Here is a 22,683-nt window from a genome sequence, read left to right on the forward strand (position 1 = left end):
CAAATAGAGCCAAAGGATCTTTAACATCCACCTAAACAGGCAGATGGGACCTTGGTTTAATGTCTCACCTGAAGGATGAAATATAGGGTGAGCTTTGGCTTGCAGGGTTAACAGGAACCAAGTCGAGTGACTCCCTACCCCCAGTGGCTGGTCTGCCCTTCCAGGTCCTGCAATGAGCCAGGCCATCAGCTGTCATCAGCAATGCCCTGGAGTACTGGGGACCCGTCTGGCTTAGGAACCGGGCAACTGAGACCGCCACAGAGGGCTGGGTCCATTCCGACTTCCATTATCAGGTATGTCATCTTGGAGCCAGCTGAGCTCCAAGGAGACCCCGCTTACCTCCCTCCCAAGAAGGAAGTTAGTGATAGATTAGTTAGCATTGTGCCATTGTACTTCAACATCCAACAACACAGAGCACTCAGTATTGAGAGCAATATGGGAAATGGAAAACCTCTGCACTACTGGCAGCTAGTGGCAGGATCAAGCCCTGCTAGGTCAGCGTTTAATACATTAAACGGGAAGCTGTTCTGGCTGGACTGAGATAAAGCTGGATTACATCTCAAAATCATTGGATATTTTTGATTTAATGGCACACAAACATCACAATCACAGCAGAGAATTATAAATAGAGACTGGCGACTGATTTCCTACATTTTCCGGGTGAGGCAGGGCAGAGTTCAGTCACACGCTTTATCAAACAGGAGCTTTTCCCCGTCCTCAACGAGAGGGTTTATGAGCCAGTCTCTTGTTCCATGCTGAGGAGTGAGTGAGGAAATGAAAGAGCTGCACTCGGATGCAAGTGTTGGTTATTTGTGTTGCGATGGATAGAAAGTGGAGCTGGCCAGAAAAACACTTGTCATTGTGTTTTGCAGCTCAAATTAGAGCCGTAAAAGGGGAGGGTGAATGCTGAAACGGTCAATTCAATTGTGCAACGTACTTTGCCTTGGACCTGTGTAAAGATAAAACGACTAAGCAGAAAGCTGACACCATCTAAAGCCCTAAGTTAAGGCTAAAAGGCGGAGAAACCAGCTATTTGTACCAAGTGGCAACACAGTTATATAAAGAGCTGAATTCAGACGATCTCTGCCCATTGCTTCCTATTGTTACCAAATTCCAAACAGCTGGGGTCCCCTCTTGTGTGTTTCCCTCTCCCCTTAAATTGGAGGCATTTCTCAGGTAGACACAAACCAAAACTCTTAATTAAAGCATCTGGTTTTCAGAATCCTGCCCCCATATAAGTTTTTTAAAAAAAGTCTTGTATTTGCTTCTTACCTTTAAAAGAAAGGTGATGTCAATACCTGCAATCGTTTAAAGGAACAATTCATCTTAATCAAACTCCCAACAACCCAACAACTCAAGTTATTGCAAAGTAAGCGCTATTGTTGAATTTGACTAAGATTTGAATGTATTCTGTTTTTCTTCATCAAACTGCTGGGCTCACACATTTGCTGTTTTGTATGAATAATAATGATCCTTGAATTTGGCATATTTAACGTAAGAAAACATCTCAAAATGCTTCACAAGATTTACTATGAAGTGCAGTGACTGCGCATTTGGTAGGCAAACAAAGCAGCCTATTTGCGCACAGAAATGTCCCCCAAACAACCACAAAGTGATTGATCAGTTTTATCTCAGTGATTGTTTGGCGAGGACATCAGGAGAAACTTCCTTCTGTTTTCGAATATTGTTCTAAGTCTTTCTTGTAGTGGCTAAGAGACTTTCACATAGTAGTCTTGGAGCAGAGAAGGTTAAGGGGAGATTCAGTAAGGGTGTTCAAAATTATGAGGGGATTCGATAGGGTGAACAAGGAGAAACTGTTTCCACTGGCAGGTGGGTCAGTAACCAGCGGACAGATTTAAATAGTTGCTAGAAGAGCCAGGGGGGAGATGTGAAGAAATGTTTTCGCAAAGCGAGTTGTTCGGATCTGAAGTGCATTGCCTGAAAGGGTGGTGGAAGCTGATTCAATAAAAATTTGGGGGAGTGGGATTAATTTGGACAGCTCTTTCAAAGTGCCAGCAAGGACATAATGGCCTCCTGTGTGGTATAATTTTATTCTATGATTCTATGATTCTAGTCCTGCAGCTCAGTGGTTAGAGCACTCACCTCGCAAGCAAGAGACCTGGGTTTGATTCCCGGCATGGCAAAACATTGGGCAAGTTTCCTTACTCCACATGCCTCTGTTTACCTAGCAGTAAGTGGGAACCTGGTTGTTGGTCGACTGGCAGATCGCTTTTCCAGGGGGTAATAATTCCTAAAAAAAATTGTTAGTCAATCCACGAGTGTTTGTGAGACACTGGTGTGCACAATTGGCTGCCGCATTTCACCCACTTGATGTAGTATATTCTGTGAAGCACTTTGAGACATCACAAAGATGTGATAAGGCACTATATCAAAGGAAAGGATTATTATTATATAGTCTTTCACTATGTGTGGAAATATAATCATCATCTGCTTACATGGTGTAGTGTTAACTCATTTGTGTCCACACCCCATAGAAACATAGAAACACCATCAATAATCTGTGTTTTTTACTGGCTAAACTATGTTTTCAATCTGATTAATTCTGTTTTATGTAGAAGCTGGCAGAGATGAATAACAGATTCATTTCAAAAGTGGACAATTAGCAGCTCTGCAGATATATTTGACTGATGTTTTTTCTAAATTTTTTGATCCAGTGGCCAGAGTGCAATGCAATGGGTTGAGATTGTAAAACTCAAAGCCAAGACAGTTTTCATCAATCCATTTTTTTTAAAAATCATTGTAGATTGTAAACATTTACACTTGGCTGAATAGCAAGCTTAGACATTGCACGGAAAGCAAAAAAAGGAATGAGGTTCACCACTCTTAACATTTAAGAAAGTTCACCTGATTGAGCAAGCCAAGGCAGATAAATGGAACTGAGAAATATTGTCCTAGATATAGAATGTAACATAAATATCGTAAGCAAACTGAGATAGCAAAGGTCGAGAGCAATGAAAATAAAACTTTGTTTTGTGTCACCAAACCGCTCTTTGTCCGGTGATTCCTAATCCAAGCAGAGTCACTCATGATCATGACACGCCACAGATTGAATCTGTGCTAAGTTTGCTCATCTCACCAGACTTAACAGTAGAGATGCTGTAATACATTTTACTGGGTAGGAGACAAGTTAATTCTTCTGAGAACTATCCAGTCATCCCAAAAGAAAATGCACCTGTGATGACAGTACTCCCAGGCATTGTTGATGACAGACCGGCAGGCCCCAGAGAAGCAAGAACAACCACAAAATTACATTTGTATAGCGCCTTTCATGTCAGGAGGACGTCTCAAGGTGCTGGACAATCAGTGTTTTGGACCCAGGTGGAGCCAGCTCAGCCACAAGGAGTCTCAGAGTGCTTAAAGATGTTAACAAGTGCAGAGTTGCAGGTCAAAAATGACAGAGATATGACTTTAAGGTGTAGCAAGGAACAAGTGATCTCACACTGGTGTAGTGGTATTATGCATAAGGACCCAACTGTGTGCAGTATCCGAAGAAACACAAAACTCAGTCTCACTCCACGCTACAGTGAATCGTGTGAAGTATTCTGAGATGCCCTTCTTACATGAAAGACATTATACCAAGGTTTTTTTATTAATAAGAATGACGATGTAAACAACAGTTTAACAAAGACCTCAATAGTCATGTCTGAAGAGGCGCCAAGGTTTTTAAGTATTTGTCCATCATTTAAGATTAAGTGTAAGCACGAGAATGGGACTGATTTAAGGCTGCTGATAAAAAGTAACACAGATTATTTCTTTCTTGTGTGGAGTAATGACCTTGATTTGCATGACAAATTATTTCAAGAGGAAATTATTTGTATGTAAGAAGTTGTATTTGAAACATTATTGTTAAGGTTGCATGTGATTTAAACAGTTGGACAAACCGAATATTTATGTAGGTATTTAATAAATTGTGATTTTGATACATATCTGTGTCTGGTGCAATATTTAAGGGAAGTGCTTTAAAACTCAACAAAGCTGCAGAACTACAATTAACGTCTATTTAGATACATTATCTTTCAAGGTGATGATATAATTAGGTAGGGAATTCTTGAAAGCATACAGGGTGTTGCAAGGAAATACCCTTAGATAAACAAAGCTAAAGTGTGAATAAAAAGGATACATTGGTTGGAAGCTTGATTGAACCGTTTAAATATCTAACTTTAGATATTTTACCTACAATTGCATATTTTCAGCAAAATTGTGTGGATAGATCTAAAGTGTCCCAGCAAAAATCGTGGCATGTCTACTGTTGATATTTTAATCTTTAAAAATGGTTTAGCACTCTTTAAGGTGTACTTTCTGTTTAGAATACTACTATACACCATTGTACACCTATTCAATGCTTAGTGGGATCTGCAGTGAAATCAGCAGGAAATCCCCTTAATGTGGTTTAAAGATTTTATATCCAAAATGGAAAATCCTTAACATTATTTTGGTTTAATTGTGGCCCCAGGAGAATACTCATTTGAGTGACCAGCACAATAGTTGCAGTTGAGCTGCTGTCACTGTCAATTCTCCTTTGACTCCATCACATTTTCTTCTGTAGAGTCAATATGTAATCAAACTGGAAAAAAAAGAGTAATTCCAACTTCATTGCAATAAATTGTGCTGTGCTTGTCCTTGGTCTTTTTCCTCAAATACTATTATTGCATTCTTCTACCTTCTACTTTGAGCAGACCACAGATGGATATGACCTAAAATGAACTCTCCATCCACAATTTCTGAGAAATAGAGACCACGTGGAAAGCCATCAAAATTAACCATTCTCTCTTAAGATCAACATTGCACCACAAGCAAACACCTCCAACCTTCCCAACAAAAAATCCAGTTTATGGAAATTACTCTTTTGGGAAAATTCCCAGGGTGGGTGATGGAGGGGAGGATGAGCACAAAGCTGTTGTCTTAAGTTGTCAGTCACAATACGCTCAATGATATACAAAATTATGCAGATTTCTATGTAATGTGCTGTCGTGCTTTTGACACCCGTGCAAATAACATGCAAATCACGCAGATGTATGCAGATTATGCAAATATATGTAAACTGACACAGTGTGTGCAAATGATATGCAAAATATGCAGATTTAATGCAGATTTTGCAAACACAGGCAAATTAGCAGTGTCTCCGGCATGTGTGCAAATGATATGCAATTATGCCAATTTTATGCAAATGTATCAGGCAGATGTGACCTGTTTGACCTCTCAAGCAAAAGGCAGTAACTCTGAAAATGCAGCACTCCATCAACATTGCAGTCTACAGGCTGTGATCTCGAAGTCTTGATGTGGGGCTGGAACTTCCAGACTTTGATTTTGAACAAGAGTAACATATTTGGTGTTGAGATGCATCTAGCCTTCCATTTCATAATAAACAATCCTTGCATTCGATATCGCACATTATCACATCATCAAGATTTCTCAAAGGGGTGCACAGGATTTTACTGTGAAGTGACTGCGTATTTATTGGGTTTAACATCTCACCAAAGGTTAGCACTTCCAATCATGCAATGCACCCCCAGCACCACATTAGAGTGCAGGCCTGTTGCTGCTAAATCTCCAGAGAAGCCAGTTTCAGTATAGTGAGACTTTTATGCAGTCTACTCAGGAATCAAGGCAAATCAACTCTACCATGTGAGTGGTAGATCTGGTTTCAGCAGGGCCTTGCACAACAAGTTCCCAGTTGGTCTTGCGAGAAGATGGAAAAACTTCTAGATGAGACACCCGATACCTATGTACGACCTATTGAGCATTTGCCTCTGTAAATGCATCGGCTCGATGGTGCTGCAAAACTACATAACCAAAAGCATTTTTTTGTCTCTTTTTTATTAGTAGAATTAAATGTTACATCAAGTAAAAAGATCCAATTATACCCTCAAAGCCGATGTGTGCTTATAACAATCTAAAGACAATCAAACTAAAGCAGTGAAAAAGAAAACAAAACAAGGCCCCCTTTTATTTGAAAATGAAATACTTTCAACTATAAAACACTCCACACAATAAGCAAAACACAGATCCTAATAAGGCATTGGGCAAACTCTTGGGAAATCTTAGCAGGGCTAAGCAGCAAGTGCTGTATGTGCGATACAAGACAACCAAATACAGTACAATTTTTTTAAAAAAACACAACCATTCTTTATCTTGGATACAGCTGATTTGTGTCCAGATCAGATATGCGTTTTTTATTTAGTAGTGTTTGTTTCTCTTGAAGGAGATCAGAATCCTGCATGATTGCAACAATTAGGACCTCCTGTTTTGACATGTTGGGAAGTTGGTAATATTACAGCAAGCAGAAGGTCTAGTATCAGACTATTTGAAACCTACCTCTGCGCAACGTTGGGTATATAATTAACTCGATAACTGATCTAAAGTTGCAAAAAGTACCATTAATTCAGTGTAATGGACGCAGAGTGAAGTTTGAGGTTAAGTGGATGATTTTGTCCATTTGAAAGATCAGAAATAACTTCTCACGCCAATTGAGTTATGCAGAAAGAAATGTTCCATCACATTCAACTCTTGAAGCACTAGTCAAGCAAACCCTGTATCAGTAAGGGTTCATTGAGAACTTCCATTACCACCTTACAATTATCCTTCTGCATTCCGAATTTAAAACCTTCATGAAGACTTTTTCTACTTGCATAACATGAAGTTAGATTGGCCAGAGCGGAGAAAGAAAGGAGATCAAAAAGCAAAGAATATCAACTGTTTCAGAGTGAGTAAGATGGACTTGCTCCCAAAAGGGCGTCCTCAAACCCATTCTGAACTCCTTTTCTATTGTGAAATTGAAATGTTACGAGAAGGTATGAATTAATATGACTCTGAAATGGAATCCAATGGTATTGCTAAAGCTAGCGAACTGCTAAGATTTTGTTTCTCTTCTTTCTTCCTCCCTTGGGAACTCCACTGCATTCATGAATTAACCTTTCACAGGATGATGGAATTATTGGATTCCTCAAAACTGCCTGATCAACAGGAGGTATTTGGTAACAAGATGCAACCTGCCTTCAACTTTTACACTTCCCTTCTCCATCCCCCCAACCCTCAAAAGCACTCAGTGGTACAGTCAAAATTCATCTCAACTTGACATGCTAATGTCTAATTTGAAAGGGTGAAAGAAAGAAGATAAGGGGGCCCATGATCATCTGGTACAGAAGCAAGCACCACTTTATAGGACTGGGTCACTCCACTGTCATTTGCCATAGAGAAACATTTTTCACAGCAGGTCTGTTTCGAACTGCAGGTCTGTTATCCTAAAAAAAATCATTGTTCCAGTATATGCGAATGAGTTAAAAGTTTAAGGTGAACATATTTAAAATATAAATGTTACAGCAAACAAATATCAGGACTTGTTTTAAAACTCATTTTGCATCCTGAAGTGACACACTTTGCCCAATTCCCAATGACAGTGGTAAGGTGCTATGGTCAAAATACATAAATCATTGTGATTGCACTCATGGGAAAGGGGCAATTCTGTGTTGTAGTCCATTAAAACAAATATAAACTGGCTTTCCTATTTCCTAGCTCTAGGTTTGCTGGAACATCCTTTTAATGTGATAAAATAAACTGAAGACAGGATTAAAAGTGAATCATCTCCAGTTCCAACCAAACGTAATAGCAAACTGCATCTGTGTCCAGTTATCACATTACACTGACCATTCACAAAATGACAAACAAATATAGGACATTACTTCCATGCACTACACAGAAGAGTAAAAATAAATTACTGTTATATATGAATGAATATGTACGTAGAACATATTATACATATATATGCATATGATTCCTTAGAAGGTGAAATTGATACAGGATCAACAAAAATTTGGACACTCTGCCTTCCAGTTGATTTCCCAATCACTGCTATCCATAAGCGTAGCATACGGCAGAATAGAAACAATAAAATTATTAGGCCTGACAGGATACGTACTGGGTAAGCCAACACAAGAAAGGCTTGTTTGCATTGCTTCTTGTACTAGCATATCTCTACTACCTGAAGTGATGTCTACTAACATTTGTGCAATGTAAGTTAACAGTGTGTGGTACTCTTGCAAATGCTTTTCTGTACAAAAAGTTCTTACAATATAAATTTTCTAATTAACTGAAAGTTAGAAATCTTATTTACAAGAATCATTTTTGTTAGCAGTCAGACCCTGCTCAGAAGTATTAACTCTTTCAAGTTCTTCCTCCATTTTTATATCTTCCCTAGAAATAAATATGGCATTTCAATAAAGCAGAACTTTGTTTCAGATTCAGCAATTATGTAAATTACATACTAGCATATAATTTATAATTTACATATTTTCATTGGTGTTTCACGACTAGTTAGACGATCACATTGGTAACCAGTTACCAGCTGACTTCCTTTTGCAGCAGATGGGTTTTCTCTACTATACAGGGATTCCTTCCTCCGAACACCCAGATCGCTGTTGAAAACAACATTTCTGATGCGTTGCAGTGCTGTACTCCTCAGGAAGTCGCACTAGTTATTCACATGTCCAGTTACTCACACTTCTCTGGTTACTATTGGTTTCTATGCCTGGCTAGTTATTACCGTAACATCCAAGACAGGCATGTAATGAAAAAATTGATCATTAGTCGTGAAACGCCTAATATAGGAACTGATTCACTCAAATATAACTGAGGTAAGACTTTTGATCAGCACAGGTCTTTCAGAATTTTTCTGTCACTGATTTCAATGACGACGTTCCACCATAAACGCAATTAGAGTTTCATAGCAAGTCATTATCAGTGCATCCACCACCTATACCTCGACGGAACTCCTGAAGGTTTGAGACTCCATGAAGGTGGACAAATGCACCTGCCACGACCAGCACATGGAAAAGCTGATGGGAATGGAACTGCGGAAAAACAAGTTCACAGTTAGTACCTAGAAAGCCATTATCAAGAATAATTTGGAACTCAACTTCTCTATTCATCTGAATCAATATGCAAGACTAATGTTCTATGCATTTACCAGCATACCCGCCATGCTTTGACAAGTGTTTTGACACAAGATCCCAAGAGACAACAAACGTTGTTTCCTAAATACGTCCACTACATTTCCTAATATTATCTTTATTACCCTGAACCTGTGCCCTCTTGTCCTCAATTTCCTTCGAGTACTGCCCCAGTTATTTCCCTAAGTTTAGCTTCCACATGTAAAGTTATATACAATTGAACCCTGTTACAATACAAGTTTGCTTCTAGCACAGTAGTGGTGTGGCCTCCAACATATTCACCAAAAATCCAAAATGCACACTTCAAAATGCTGGCTTACTTTTGTTGCGCTAAATATGTCTGAATTCCTAGCTCATCAGGTCGCTTTCGATATTACTTTTGTGAACAACGATTGTATAATCCAGAAGTCAGCCATTTTTTTGAGAATGTGAAAAGCCAACTGGCCTTTTTAATTATTTCCACTGGCGGGTGGGACGGTAACCCGAGAATACTGAGTTAAAATAGTTGTTAAAAGAAAAGATGAGGAGAATTTTTCTACACAACAAGTTGCTCAGATCTGGAATGCATTGCCTGAAAGGGTGTTGGAAGCCGATTCGATAACAACTTTTAAAAGAGAAGTAAATAATTATTTGGGGAGGACAAGTTTGCAGGGCTATGGGGAGAGAGCGAGGGAGTGGGATTGATTTGGATAGCTCCTTTCAAAGAGCCAGCACAGACACGATGGGGCAAATGTGCTATTTAATTCTATGATTCTATGAATTTAACCATAACAAAGTATGATGATTTATCCACATCATAACGCAGGCAAGAATATCCCTTAAGGGTCAAAAAGAATCACACATCACTCTGCACAGAACACTGTTTAATATTCCTTGAACCCAAGAGACAATTATACCAAATGATCATCTTGAATTTATTGGTTTCATAATTTTCTTGATCAGAAGCATTGTCAATGGGATCAGCTTTATTCACTTTGGTAGATTTTCCATTTGCTTAGGCACAAAGTTGTTTAAGCTCTGCACAGCGTTTACAAGACTTCAATATTCTTGAATGTCTCATTATGGCATTTACATATTATTACACCTTTTCATAAGAAAGAGGTCAGCACCACCACTAAGATTTCCAAAGGAGGTCAGAAAAGTTAATCACTAATTACTTACCCAAATGTCACACTTTCCAGGAAAGAATCGTTCAGGGATACGGGCAGCATATAAGGCAGCTCCTGTGATATACAGCGCTGCCATTAAGAACAACCAGCCTATCTGTCCAATTGTAGCAGCTCTGAAAAATCCTTCGGATATCATGAAGTGCAGAGTAGGCACAACTCCACTCAGCCCCAATCCTACAAACACTCCTACAGGCAAACAGAAGAGGCAATGAACCACAGCATAACATAAAAGTCTGAAACCAGAACCAGTTTTTCATTTGGAAAAAGTCCAAACATTAGGATGGTAAAGTGAAGTGCTTATGATGCCCTAGTAAAAACACAAGTATTATTTGATCCGGAAATACAATATTCAGATCAGTACTTACCTTACTACATGCCTGGACGACCAAAATGGAAACGAGGAGCTCAGATTTGAATCTTAGACAAGCCGTACTTAAGATTTTACCTGGAGGGCAGGTTTAGGTTATACAGATTCAATTTCATTAAAAGGAAGTGGGCAAATAACTAAGTATTTGTGTCTCTAGGCTTAACGAAATGATCACATATTTTTGGAGTTGGAGAATACGTCAGTGTTTTAATTTCTTGAAAGCTTTGGTCGTGACTATGTAATAATAACAACAATCCTTGCATTTGACGTCTTCTAGACGTCTCAAAACGTTTCACAGAATATGCTGTAAAGTGAATTGACCTATATTTGTGGGCGAAACGCGGCAGCCAATTGCGCACAGCAGTGTCCCAGTCGTGGATTGAAAATGACAAATGTATTATTGTTTTGCTTTGGAGGGATTATTATTAGGCATGTGGAGTAAGGAAACTTGCCGAAGGTTTCGCCCTGCCTGGAAATGAACCCAGGTGTCTCGCTTGCAAGGCGAGTGCTCTAATCACTGAGCTACAGGACTCCTCGTCCTCCATCAAAAGATAGAACAAATCTATGAATGCAAATAATGTATTAGCTGTTGAGATGAAGCAAGCATAATATCCTTGCATTTGATATAGCGCTTTATCGTGTCTTCAAGATGTTTCAAACCATTTCACAGAATATACTGTAAAGTGAATTGACTGCATATTTTGTGGGCGAAACGCAGCAGCAGCCAATTGCACACAGCAGTGTCCCACAAACAGTCATGGATTGAGTGACCAAATTATTTTTATTTATTTTGAAGGAATTATTACCCTCGGAAAAGCAATCCACCAATTGACTAACAACCGGGATCCTACTTATTGCTAGGTAAACAGAGGCGTGTGGAGTAAGGAAACTTGTCCAATGTTTTGCCTTGCCGGGAATCAAACCTAAGACTTTTTGCTTTCGAGGCAAGTGCTCTAACCAGTAAGCTACAGGACTCCAAGCATGGTGGCACCAATTGCTATTTGTTACATGAGTGATGTAGTTATTTTCCAGTACAGAATTTTAAAAGTATATCAATAGGTGTACTATTGTCTTCCTGTATTTACAATTTTGATTGGTAAAAAAATCAGGTATTTATATTGCCCTTCCCAGTTGGGTGTGTCTGTATCCACCCGAGCTTTTGTGAATATTATACCAAGTGTTCAAGCTTGATACATCTGTAAATTTAAAGATTAAAACTGTCAAATGCCGTTTCCTTTCCTGACACACTAAAACAAATGCCAGTCTACATTCACCAACAATAAATGGTTCAATTTTGTGAGCCTAATGGATAAGTAAATAACTATTTGAAGAGAATACAGCAATTTCATTTTTACTTTAATGAAATACCTTCTGTTAATTTTAGTATGTCAATTTTAATTATTTGATCTCACATTCACATCCTTCTATGGCCTCATCCCATCCTACCTCTGTTACCTACTACAATCCTACTGCTCTGGCCATTCCGCCCACTCAGGCTAACACCAATCCTGCTTCATATCCCCTATCTGACCTGCCTCACCATTGGTGGGTGAGCTTTCATTTCAGCCATTCTGCCTCTGTTCTCTGGTGGTTATTATTCTGGTGAAACTCCATCCTGGAGTTCATCCAGCTCACCTTAACAACTTTTTTTGATGACACTTTCAGTCATTTTTCCCCCATTTTTCCCCCATCCTGCACAGCTGCACTTTGAGATGACCTCGCAGTGCTACATAAATATAAATTGATGCTGTTGTACTTTGCTCGATATAATGACCAACATGTCCTATGCTGAAGTAGGGACAAACAACAACAACAACAACTTGCACTTATATAGCCCCCTCCATGTAGGGTAGCTTTTGAAATACAATTCACAAAGAATGCTTCAATTCCACCTTAAAACTTTTTGTAACTATATTAATTGATGAGATAAGGAGTGACCCAGAAATTGTTTTTTAAAACTCTCACGCTACTTCTGACTAGTTTATTGAAATGTAATCATTTGCTTTTTATTTCAGGAGTCTGACAAATATGGAAATCGCTCGGAAACAGAGTTTTTGTTTGTACTTCCTAGATATGTCCAATCTCTGCTGGAGGTAGTGTGTGTGTTGGGGGGGGGGGGTTTGGCGGAAGAGGAGAGAAAGGGAAAGAACTGCTTATCTAACTCCAGAGAATTAGACACCAGCTGCAGTTTGACAGATGCCAAGGCAATAATTACCTCAAAGTGGACATTTTCCAGCTAACTGTGTTAGGACCATCTACCCATTTGGGCCTTGGTTCGCCACAGTCACTACACTTCACAGTATGGCCTGTGAAGCACTTTGAGACAGCCGCCAGATGTGAAAGGCGCTATATCAAATGAAAGATTATTAGTTGTAGTATTTGATTCACAAGGTTATCAGGAACAAAGTGGGAGGAAATTTCCAAGCCTTGTATTTTCTCATCTTGATGAACCTTCACTACAATTCAGAGACATCCACAGAGTAGTAGTTTATGCTGTGCAAGCCGTCTACGATACAGGACTATGGAGTCCTGTAGCTTAGTGGTTAGACCACTCGCCTCACAAGCAAGAGACCTGGGTTCAATTCCCAGCAAGGCGAAATATAGTTTCTTTACTCCACACGCCTCAGTTTACCTAGCAGTAAGAAGGAACCCAGTTGCTAGTCAATTGGAGCATCGTTTTTCTGGGGGTAATAATTCCTTCAAAAAAAAATCAATAACAATAAATTGATAGTCAATTGTTTGATTCTTACAACAACTCAGTCTTTTAAAACAATTAGATTTTCTTCTTTGAAATGAAAACATACTCAAGTTTTACATTCTCATCTTGTGTCACTTTCTTGCCACAATAAAACTGAAGGCATAAGAGAAGGACATTGCTCAAAAATATATTCTATAAAACCAAGACAAAAAGGTCAGCAAGCGAACTTACCAGCTCGTACACCTCTGTATTGTGGTGTTGCAAAATAGTCCCACTGGGAGACTATAATTGCTGTGATGCCAAGAATACAGACAACGATCAAATAGATGAAACAAGGCTGTGGGTTACAGTAGAATGAGTAATACAACCATGGCACAAAGCTGCCCATTATCAGAAGTGCGATACCAGAATAGTCCAATCTGTTTGAAAACAGGGAAAAAGCAGACATTAGGTTCAATGAAGCAACAGCACACCTCAATCAGTACAAATACACTCAAATGCAAGGATTATTATTATTTTCTGTGTGTTCTCTTTTGAAAATAAGGATGTATTTCTTTCTTTTGCATTATTTCTAAATGACTGCCTTCTCAACCACATACTTTCTATGCCTAAAAAGATGACAAGTGACCTACTACAGGATCTGGTCACCGCCTCTCTTAGCCACAGGGCAGGAAAAAAAGCAAGAGCAGCAGTTGGTATACATTAACCAACCAATTTTTGCTTCCTCTGTTTGACAACACCTTATTTGTGATGGACAACCCACTGCACTAATACGGTTAAGATCAGGGTTAAGGTTTCAAATGACTGTAGATGTCAAACCTCCTGTTTAACAGCTCACTGTAATGTGGTCTCTGTAATATGACCACAAAGCATGATGTTTGACACACACGCGACATTCTCTCGGGCCACCGTATGAAGAATGACCATTTGAACAAAGTACCAGAGAGTTGCCTGTAAGCAGGGAATGATGCCTAGCATACCCCTCAGGACAGGAGAGAGAAAAGGGAGTGAAAAGTCTACGTTCATCATAAAATTTAGAGAGGACATCAGTGATCAAGTTTTTTTTTTTTTTTTTTTTTGCAGTGTTTTACTGTTTGGCTTAATTTAGAAAACATGTTAAGTAGAAGCTGAAACTGGCCACACACATTCCTCAACTAAGAGCTAAATCAGCAATAATGGCACAAGATATTTGTGGACAAAATGGATGTCCTTTGCAGTATCTCTAAATATCCAAATTTGAATAGGGACTGAAATGAACCTTTGAAAATATAGATAAGGAAGCACTGCTCGTAACCTATTACCTCCGAAACCTATGTATATTTGCATAGTAGTTTCAAAGGAATAAGAAATATTTCTGAAAACTCAAATGGATTTTATTGGTGGTAAAATATAAGCTAAAGAACTAGTTTTTAACCGACAACACAGACAAATTACTTTGGCTGAATTTGACATTTAAACAAAAGATCAGAATATTTGATTATTAAAAAAACTACATTAGTGTGTATGCATTTCTCACTCTTATTCTTTATTGTGTATGCAGTTCCGATTATAAAATAATCTTTACCATGTTCTGGTGAGTTCCTGACTCAGTCGTGTACTTCGCATGTGCAATTCAGGTTATAGCAGAATTACTTTCTAAATGTCAAAGTGACATCAAAAATTTTTTTCAGCCATTTAATTATACTATCATATAATAATCAAAACTGTAAACAATGTAGACATTTCATTGGGTGTACAAGCAGCATTTACGAGCAGCATTTACAAGCAGAACAAAATTCACGCTTTCAAGAATACCCTTTGAATGTATTAAACAAAAACTAAAAAATAAACAATTGATACAGATTTAGGAAAGTATTGATTATTCCTGAAATTCCATTTTGTGTTGCCAGATTCATTCATATGCTAATCTCAATGAGGTTATGTATCATGTGCCAAGTGTATTTTTGGAAAAGAGTGGAGGTGCAACTTGTGACATGTCAAATTCAACCAAGGTGCTCCTTTTAATCAAAAGTTAATTTCAAGTTAAGGAAAATGACCAAGTAAAGAATATTTAAGTTAATGTTCAATTAAATGGTTGGCTAGCCCTTATTTATTATCAATTTATTTTATCTAATTTCATCACATCACCCCAAAGATGGTTTACTCACTTGGAAAATACACGTGAAACATTTTCTGAATGGCAGTAGAACGTATGAAACAACCAAGAGAAACTTAGGCAAAGAATGGCGCCCAAGAAGAACATCCCAAATACAACTTTTTCCTGCACAGGGGCCACAAAGGAAATGTTCGGCCTAAACATGTAGAAAATTCCAAGACCAAGGAAGAAAAGACAACCTAAGAAAACAAAAGTTTGTCACATTATTTACTAATTATGTGAAATAAAGCGCTGATTAGAACTAGACAATGAAATTTGTAGTACAGGGCAACCCAGTGAGAACACATCCCAGTTGAGCGTGTGTTTGCAAGTGTACTGGGGACCCAACTATATGTATCTGGCTTCCAATCTTAAAGAAACAATTTTCTGCAATTAAAATAATCTGTCGTCCAGATCATTAAGTGACCGCTGATTTCACTTCTTGCACACTGCGCTTTCAGGCTATGCTTACAAAGCGATACTGACATCACTTCATAAAGGAAGTGACATCAATGGAACTTCTGGAACTTAGCCTCATACAGGAAATGTCAGTGCCACTTCCTGTGCATAACACACAAATACAGGAAGTAACATCAGCAGTGAGCTGACAGCTCGATAGAACGAACAACCTTTTTTTGTGGAACATCTACAATGAATGTTTGGATCTGAGACAGAGAGTCACAATGGGAAAGTTGGTTTCATTTAATTCCCTACTTAATACTTCTCCATATTTCAGATGTATGGGGGAAGGAGCGAGAGAAAAAAGGAAGCTGAGATGGGCTAAAATGAAGGAAGGAAATTATAGTTGGGGCTATTTCCTCCTAGTTGGTTCCAGCCCAAAATTAGCAGAAGCTTGGAAGCAAGTTACCATCACATAGTACTTGAAGTAGAGATAACTGGGATTTATACCTCTGTATTATTAAAAGCCATATTTTATTTCACAACAGATAATGGTTTCATTCCTTTTTATGTATCAGTCAATACTGAATTTTTCCAACTCAGATGCTTCCCAATTGGCACTCAAAGCAGAAAAGTCTGCCAATCTTGGATTGTTATTGAGTTACTTACTCATTCCACTGCAGCTCATGTCAGCTGAGTGACTTCCTAGAAATATATGTGAGCAAATGGCAGTCAAATTTTAAAACTGTTCATTCAAAAACAACCGCAGAGATGAATTCCAGTTTAATTTAGACACTGAATTGGTGTAGGCTTCGAAAAGATCACTCAGTCCCTATCTGCAAAATTAAATAGCTTGCCAGTTTAAAGCACTGAAACTTTAAATCTAATCTCCTGAAGCACTGACCGACTGCTCTTTCATTTTTGTTACCACATTGTTGCCAAATAAAATTAGGTCCCACGACATGATTAAAGCAAACAAACAAAACACACACTAATCTGGACACAGTCCACTGTTCCCACATGCTTTTGTCCACATTGACTGATGCCCACAGCTAAAACTAGCAGGCATACATACAATTTATTTTAATAGATTACTATATTATAAAAGTGTTCCTTTTTAATTATAACCTCCCGCCCCATTTCCCGGAATGACAATCCATTAAATCTACTACTGTTAGGCATTTTTGTGATAAAGCAATACATTGGACAAATCTTACAATAGATCCATGTTAGATTACAATGTGGTTGCACTCATGAAGCCGACTTCCGCATCATCAAGTTGCTGTCAACATCACTACCTGCATGCTACATATGATCAGTTAAACCAGTTGCTTAGCAGTGTTCTGTACCTAAGAGATGTGTCCAAATGTTCAGAGTTTCTGTGTGGATCCTAAATATACTTCTCAAGCAGGCGCGAAAAGATGGCATAGGTGGCCTGTGACCATGCAGGAGGTAGTCATTGTCCTTCAGCCAGTCAGGAAGCACATCATGGGGAATGACACGCCACCGGCCCTCCCACACCTTCAATAGGAACAGAAACAAGTTTGGTATATTTTAAGCTTCAGTTTATTGTCCAGCTGCCAGTTTAAAGATAACGCATTATACAGGTCTAAAGAAAATATAAAAGTTTACAGGTCAGTTGGCTGATGGGTCTGTTAATTCTTTTATTAACTATATAACTATTCCCTCAGTCAGTTAACTAAATAAATAAATTAAGCTATGGAGCTTTCCGAATAAATAAAATGGCCACAAGCAAATACAATTAAACGGTAATAGTTCAGCACAGTGAAAATAGTTCAATTTAGAGAAAACAATGCAGTAATTCACAAATTAGGGGAACAAGCAAAATATGATGCAAGCAGATAAAATCATACATGTATTAAAAAGAATAGGCAGCTGCTTTCTAAGGTCTTGGGAGTTATTTTATCAGAGTGAAGTTTGAGTGCTTTACCAGGTTAGTTGATTAACTGAGTGTTGAAAACATTCAAATCCTCAGAATTTTTTTTACAAGGGTCCTTCAATTGTAAGGCTGCTGTATTGTGTTAAGTGACTCACAAAATCCACAGTAAATCATATAAGTGGGCCTTCACCATGTGACATTCACATTGGTACTACGGTATTTCAAGTTATTGAGATAGATCTCACTGATAAATCAGGCAGTTCCTGAATCTCTGCTGTGTGAATTTTTGTACAACTCTACTTTATTTTACCCGACAGTGAAACAAGGTTTATGAAACATTTTATAGAGATTCAAAAGTTCATAGTTTTCATTATGAACTTTAATACAGATAAATGCAAGATATTACAAAAATGAAATAGGAATAGGAAACGCGCGTCCTCCATGAATGGGATAGAACTAGTCAAGGGAGAAGCTGAAATAGATCTCAGGCTGTCAAGTGACTCATCATCATCACTCACTACGTCAAAGAGTGCTAATGAACAAGGCAAACAGTAATGGTAAGTATAGTATATGGTTTTAATACATTTAAGTGATGTTAAATAAATATTTGATCAATAACATGAAATTAGCTTTAATTGAAGGCACTTTTAATATCCATCAAGTAAAGATTTGTACTGGCAAAGAGTAAACTTAGTAAAAAGGTCTAAATTACTCATAATTGTATTTATTGTCCATTCAGAGGTGGGTTTAAGTCATTTGGTGGCCACCCTAAATTAATTCTAAGCAACATATACTAATGAACATCTCCCTTACATAAAAATATGTAGAGCTTTAATTATAAAACACAGGAAAATATATTTATCTGATGATTGCTTTATTGAGTCATAAAATAAAGAATTAGTAGTTTATTATAAAAAATAAAAATTTAAGTACATTAAACAAAAAAGGTCACTGAAAAAGGTCACAGTGATCGCTGGAACTACAATGGAATTAATAATTGGTTAAAAGAAGGTTCATGGAATTTTAGGTAAATAGGATAGAACGTTTAATTGGATTCGAAATAAGAGCCTATTTTTGTGGATATTAAAATCTAAGTTTACAAACCTTTATTTATTCTTCTTATGCCATATATTATTTTGGAGTCCTGTAGCTCAGTGGTTATAGCACTCGTCTCGCAAGTGAGAGCCCTGGGTTCGATTCCCGGCAGGGCAAAATACTGGGCAAGTTTCCTTACTCCACATGTTTACCAAGCAGTAAGCAAGATCCCGGTTGTTAGTCGATTGGTGGATCATTTTTATAGGGATAATAATCCTTCAAAAAATACAATAATAACTTGGCCGCTCAATCCACAACTGTTTGTGGGAGACTGCCGTGCGCAATTGGCTTCCGTGTTTTGCCCACAAATATATGGTCAATTCACTTTACAGTATATTTTGTGACGTGCTTTGAGAGGCCAGAAGACGTGAAAAGTGCTATATCAAATGCAAGGATTATTATTTATATTATTATTTTCACTTCCAAAAGAAGAGCAAAAAGCACAGTGAAAGGAATCCTCATATGATCTTAGTTAACAGCTGCCCTATGAAAAAGAGTGCCTGAAAAGACTCGCACTGTTAAGGACAGTCCTGCCCAGTTGCTAATTTGTGCAGAATTTTGCTGGCTGCTGTTCACAGCATTGAGCAAAACAGCTGCTACATGGAAGCAAGCCACTAATAAATATATTGGGTACAGAGAACCAGGACAGCTCAATGCAGATTTGAAATTGATCTTCAATTGACATGGGATCTGCTAACCTCTGCAATTTTAGAAGAGGTGATAAGAGTTAGATAAAATAAATTGGATTAGGTACTGAATATAGCTGTGAAGGTGTTAAATCATTCACAACAACTAGGATTAGTCGGTTCATTCATTTTTATTGAAAATCTGTAACCTGCCTTTATTACTGTCAGAAATTAAAAACCATGTTTAGTGATAATAAATTTAATGTGTGTGACAGCACTGTTAGTTTACTGTGTGCTATTATGGACTGGTGAGCATGGAAAGAAAGTATCTTCTATGCATATTATCTTTAAAACATTTTCTTAAATGGCATAATGAGATCTGGTCTGTCAGGGTTATCAGCTAAAATATTGGTACTGAAAAAAATAGAAATAATTTTAATCAATGGAAATACATGAAATCTAAATTGTGTTTACAAGAATAATTACAGTTAGGCTCCACTGGAGTTCTGTGGCTCAGTGGTTAGAGCACTCGCTTTGCAAGTGAGAGACCTGAGTTCAATTCCAGGCAGGGCGAAACCTTGGGCAAGTTTCCTTACTCCACACGCCTAATAATAATCCCTCCAAAACAAAAACAATAATAAATTGGTCATTTTCAATCTAAGACTGTTTGTGGGACATTGCTGTGCGCAATTGGCTGCCGCGTTCGCCCACAAATATACAGTCAATTCACTTTACAGTGTGTTCTGTGAAGCGCTTTGGGACGTCCTCCCGACGTGAAAAGCGCTATATCAAATGCAAGGATTATTATTTATTATTAATCATCGGAGACTGAGAGAAGATTGGGAAGGGCAACCATCCGATAAATAACCAGATTTTACTTTAGTGAATTTGGATGACAGAATAATATTGGCCAGGATAGTGGGAGAATTACTTGTTCTTCTTTGAAATGGTATCAAAAATGCTTACTGACCATCTGAAACACCACATCAGGCAGATGGGACATTGGTTTCATATTTCATCCAAAGAATGGCATGACTAACAATACAACATTCTCCTGGTATTTAAGTATAAACTAATCTAAGTATGGGCTTGAGGTCTGGTGTGGAGTTCAAACTTTCTGACTAAGAGGTAAGAGTACAACCAACTGAAACTGAATTTAGCTTGATCAAGAATCTTTGTTGTGGTAAACAGACCTTGTGGACAAACTCTTCCATCTTTTCCATGGCATGATGGGCTTGTAATAGTGGAGCAATGCCCATGAATCCTTCTTCTTCAACAGTTTCATCAGATGCAGACTTATTCTGAAAGAAAGAAACAAATAATTAAAACAAAATTCTAAATTGAAAACAATCATTTTTAATCCTTTCTACTTTAAACAGTAACAGTTTAAATCTAACTATGCATGACTAACCTATTGATTCAATGGCAGGATTGCTCCCTTTTTAAAAAATTAAATCAGTTTTCAGTTTTAAGATTAAGTCCGTTTACACCATCCCAGCTACTTGTTACCTAATAATACAAATAATCTGTTCTGCTTGAGGACCTGTACAATACAGGCTAGCATTATATGCTTAAATAACACTTAAAGAATATAGGTTACAAAAACAAATGGTGCATCCTACAGCATTTATCAGAGTTCATAGAAATCTATTAGTTATTAGTTGCTGTAGTTCTTTGCATTATATCAATCTCTCAAACACATCACTGGACAAACTGTCACAAACAAATTCTGTAGTATTCTCTGTTTTGTAAGAGGGAGTTGGAAACCTGGGAATGTCCAGTATGTAGAAATGTCTACCTGATCTGAATAGTTGTTAGGAACAGAGTGCTGAATAGTTTGGGGTCCTAACTGAGGTTTAATGAAATGTCAGCCCATTCAAGAACACGAGAATGCTGCCATACAGTATCTTGTGCCTGAGGGCTCTCTCCTTTTAACGGCCCCTTAATCTGAGAAGTATTCCACCTGAGGATAACCATCAGAGGTCTTAAACACATTGCATGTAGCCACTTAGAAAAATATTGTAACACTATTAAAGATCCTCTGCCTTCCACTAGTTTCTAAATCAAGTTGCTCAGTGATTCATCCAGAAAAGTAAGACAGTGATATTTACAGATCAAGCAACTCAACTCAAAAGTCAGAGGCACAATAGTGAAGGAATCAGAATATCTGGAATGGGTGGTTGCTTGGTTTGCAGTATACTTTTACTGTAAACCAAGAAACTACTGCAAACTACACCATGAAAGGTGTTGGTAGGAGTCACAAAAAGGCCAGGTTTCCCGAGTCTTGCAAGGATGAAAAACAGACAAACACTAGACAACAACATGAAGGGCACAAAGAAAACGACGAGGATGCAAACACTAAGTCAGTCATGTCAAGCTACAGCTCAGTCATCTCAAGCTAACAGACGTCTTCATTTTCATTTGGCTCATAAACTTAAGACACCACATAATAACAGTCCACAAAACACTGGCTGCTGATCTTGCTTCTAGGTTGCCAGGTCACAGCTAGTGTCACTTCCAGCACAGACTTTGCAGTGACCTTGCTTTAATGAAAATGAACGTGTGTTGATGCCACATAACATAATCAAGGTTCACTGCAAACCCATGGAAAGCTTGGGCATCATAAGAGTATGACCTTCCAGGATACCTTTCCCCTATAGGACTCAAAAGTCTTACTAGGGGAAAGATATTCCTGGAAAGGATGCAAAATTTCCAAAATAAAAAGAGGGAACAAAATGTTTGATAATCATCAACTGTATTTAGATTTGAATGCTCCATTCGCATATAATAGTTCAAATAACATATTTATCATGGAGTTTTTTCAGTCTATTTCTGTTGAATAACATGCAAGGTTAAATATCAGGCAACAGGCCCACCATTAGTGAACACCAAGCAATTCATCATCCTATTATTGCTCATTCCATCAGAAACTTTTCCCTGCCAATTTCCCTCAAAAACAAGCAAGTATTCAATGTTAAAATAAGGGGAGTTCTGTTAAGAGGGATTTTCGCTTTCAAGATCAAACACATTTCCATTCCGTGGACAGGGGAAGAGATAAAGTATAAATCGGTTATAAGTGCTCCTTAATTCTTAACTACAATTTAAAAACATGCCAAGTGCACTTGATATTTGTTGAGGTTCCTCCCTTTAAAGGAACCCACTTCAACCTCACTCAAAACCCACTCCCTTATTGCTCAGCTGAGCTAGTGGATGCCTTGTTTTTGATCTTTCAAAATTCTCTGGATTCTGGAACGGTTCCCATTGGAAGATCGCAAACGTAACACCGTTATTTAAGAAGGGTGGGAGAGAGAAGAAGGGAAAATTCTAGA

The 22,683-nt window shown here is 38.0% G+C and overlaps 1 protein-coding gene across 1 annotated transcript in view; it reads right to left on the bottom strand.

Moving 5' to 3' along the window:
* Positions 1–6,902: 6,902 nt before the first annotated feature.
* Positions 6,903–22,683, bottom strand: part of LOC103181801 (adiponectin receptor protein 2) — a 33,893-nt gene continuing 18,112 nt past the window's right edge. The window contains exons 3-8 of the mRNA XM_007898497.2: positions 20,548–20,655; positions 17,083–17,254; positions 15,348–15,534; positions 13,432–13,619; positions 10,128–10,321; positions 6,903–8,867 (exon numbers count right to left, since the gene is read on the bottom strand). Of these exons, the coding sequence (XP_007896688.1) occupies positions 8,739–8,867; positions 10,128–10,321; positions 13,432–13,619; positions 15,348–15,534; positions 17,083–17,254; positions 20,548–20,655 (978 nt within the window). The 3' untranslated portion in view covers positions 6,903–8,738. The remainder of the gene's footprint in view (positions 8,868–10,127; positions 10,322–13,431; positions 13,620–15,347; positions 15,535–17,082; positions 17,255–20,547; positions 20,656–22,683) is intronic.

Source organism: Callorhinchus milii, unplaced genomic scaffold (assembly GCF_018977255.1).
Source record: "Callorhinchus milii isolate IMCB2004 unplaced genomic scaffold, IMCB_Cmil_1.0 Scaffold5, whole genome shotgun sequence".
NCBI lineage: Eukaryota > Metazoa > Chordata > Chondrichthyes > Chimaeriformes > Callorhinchidae > Callorhinchus > Callorhinchus milii.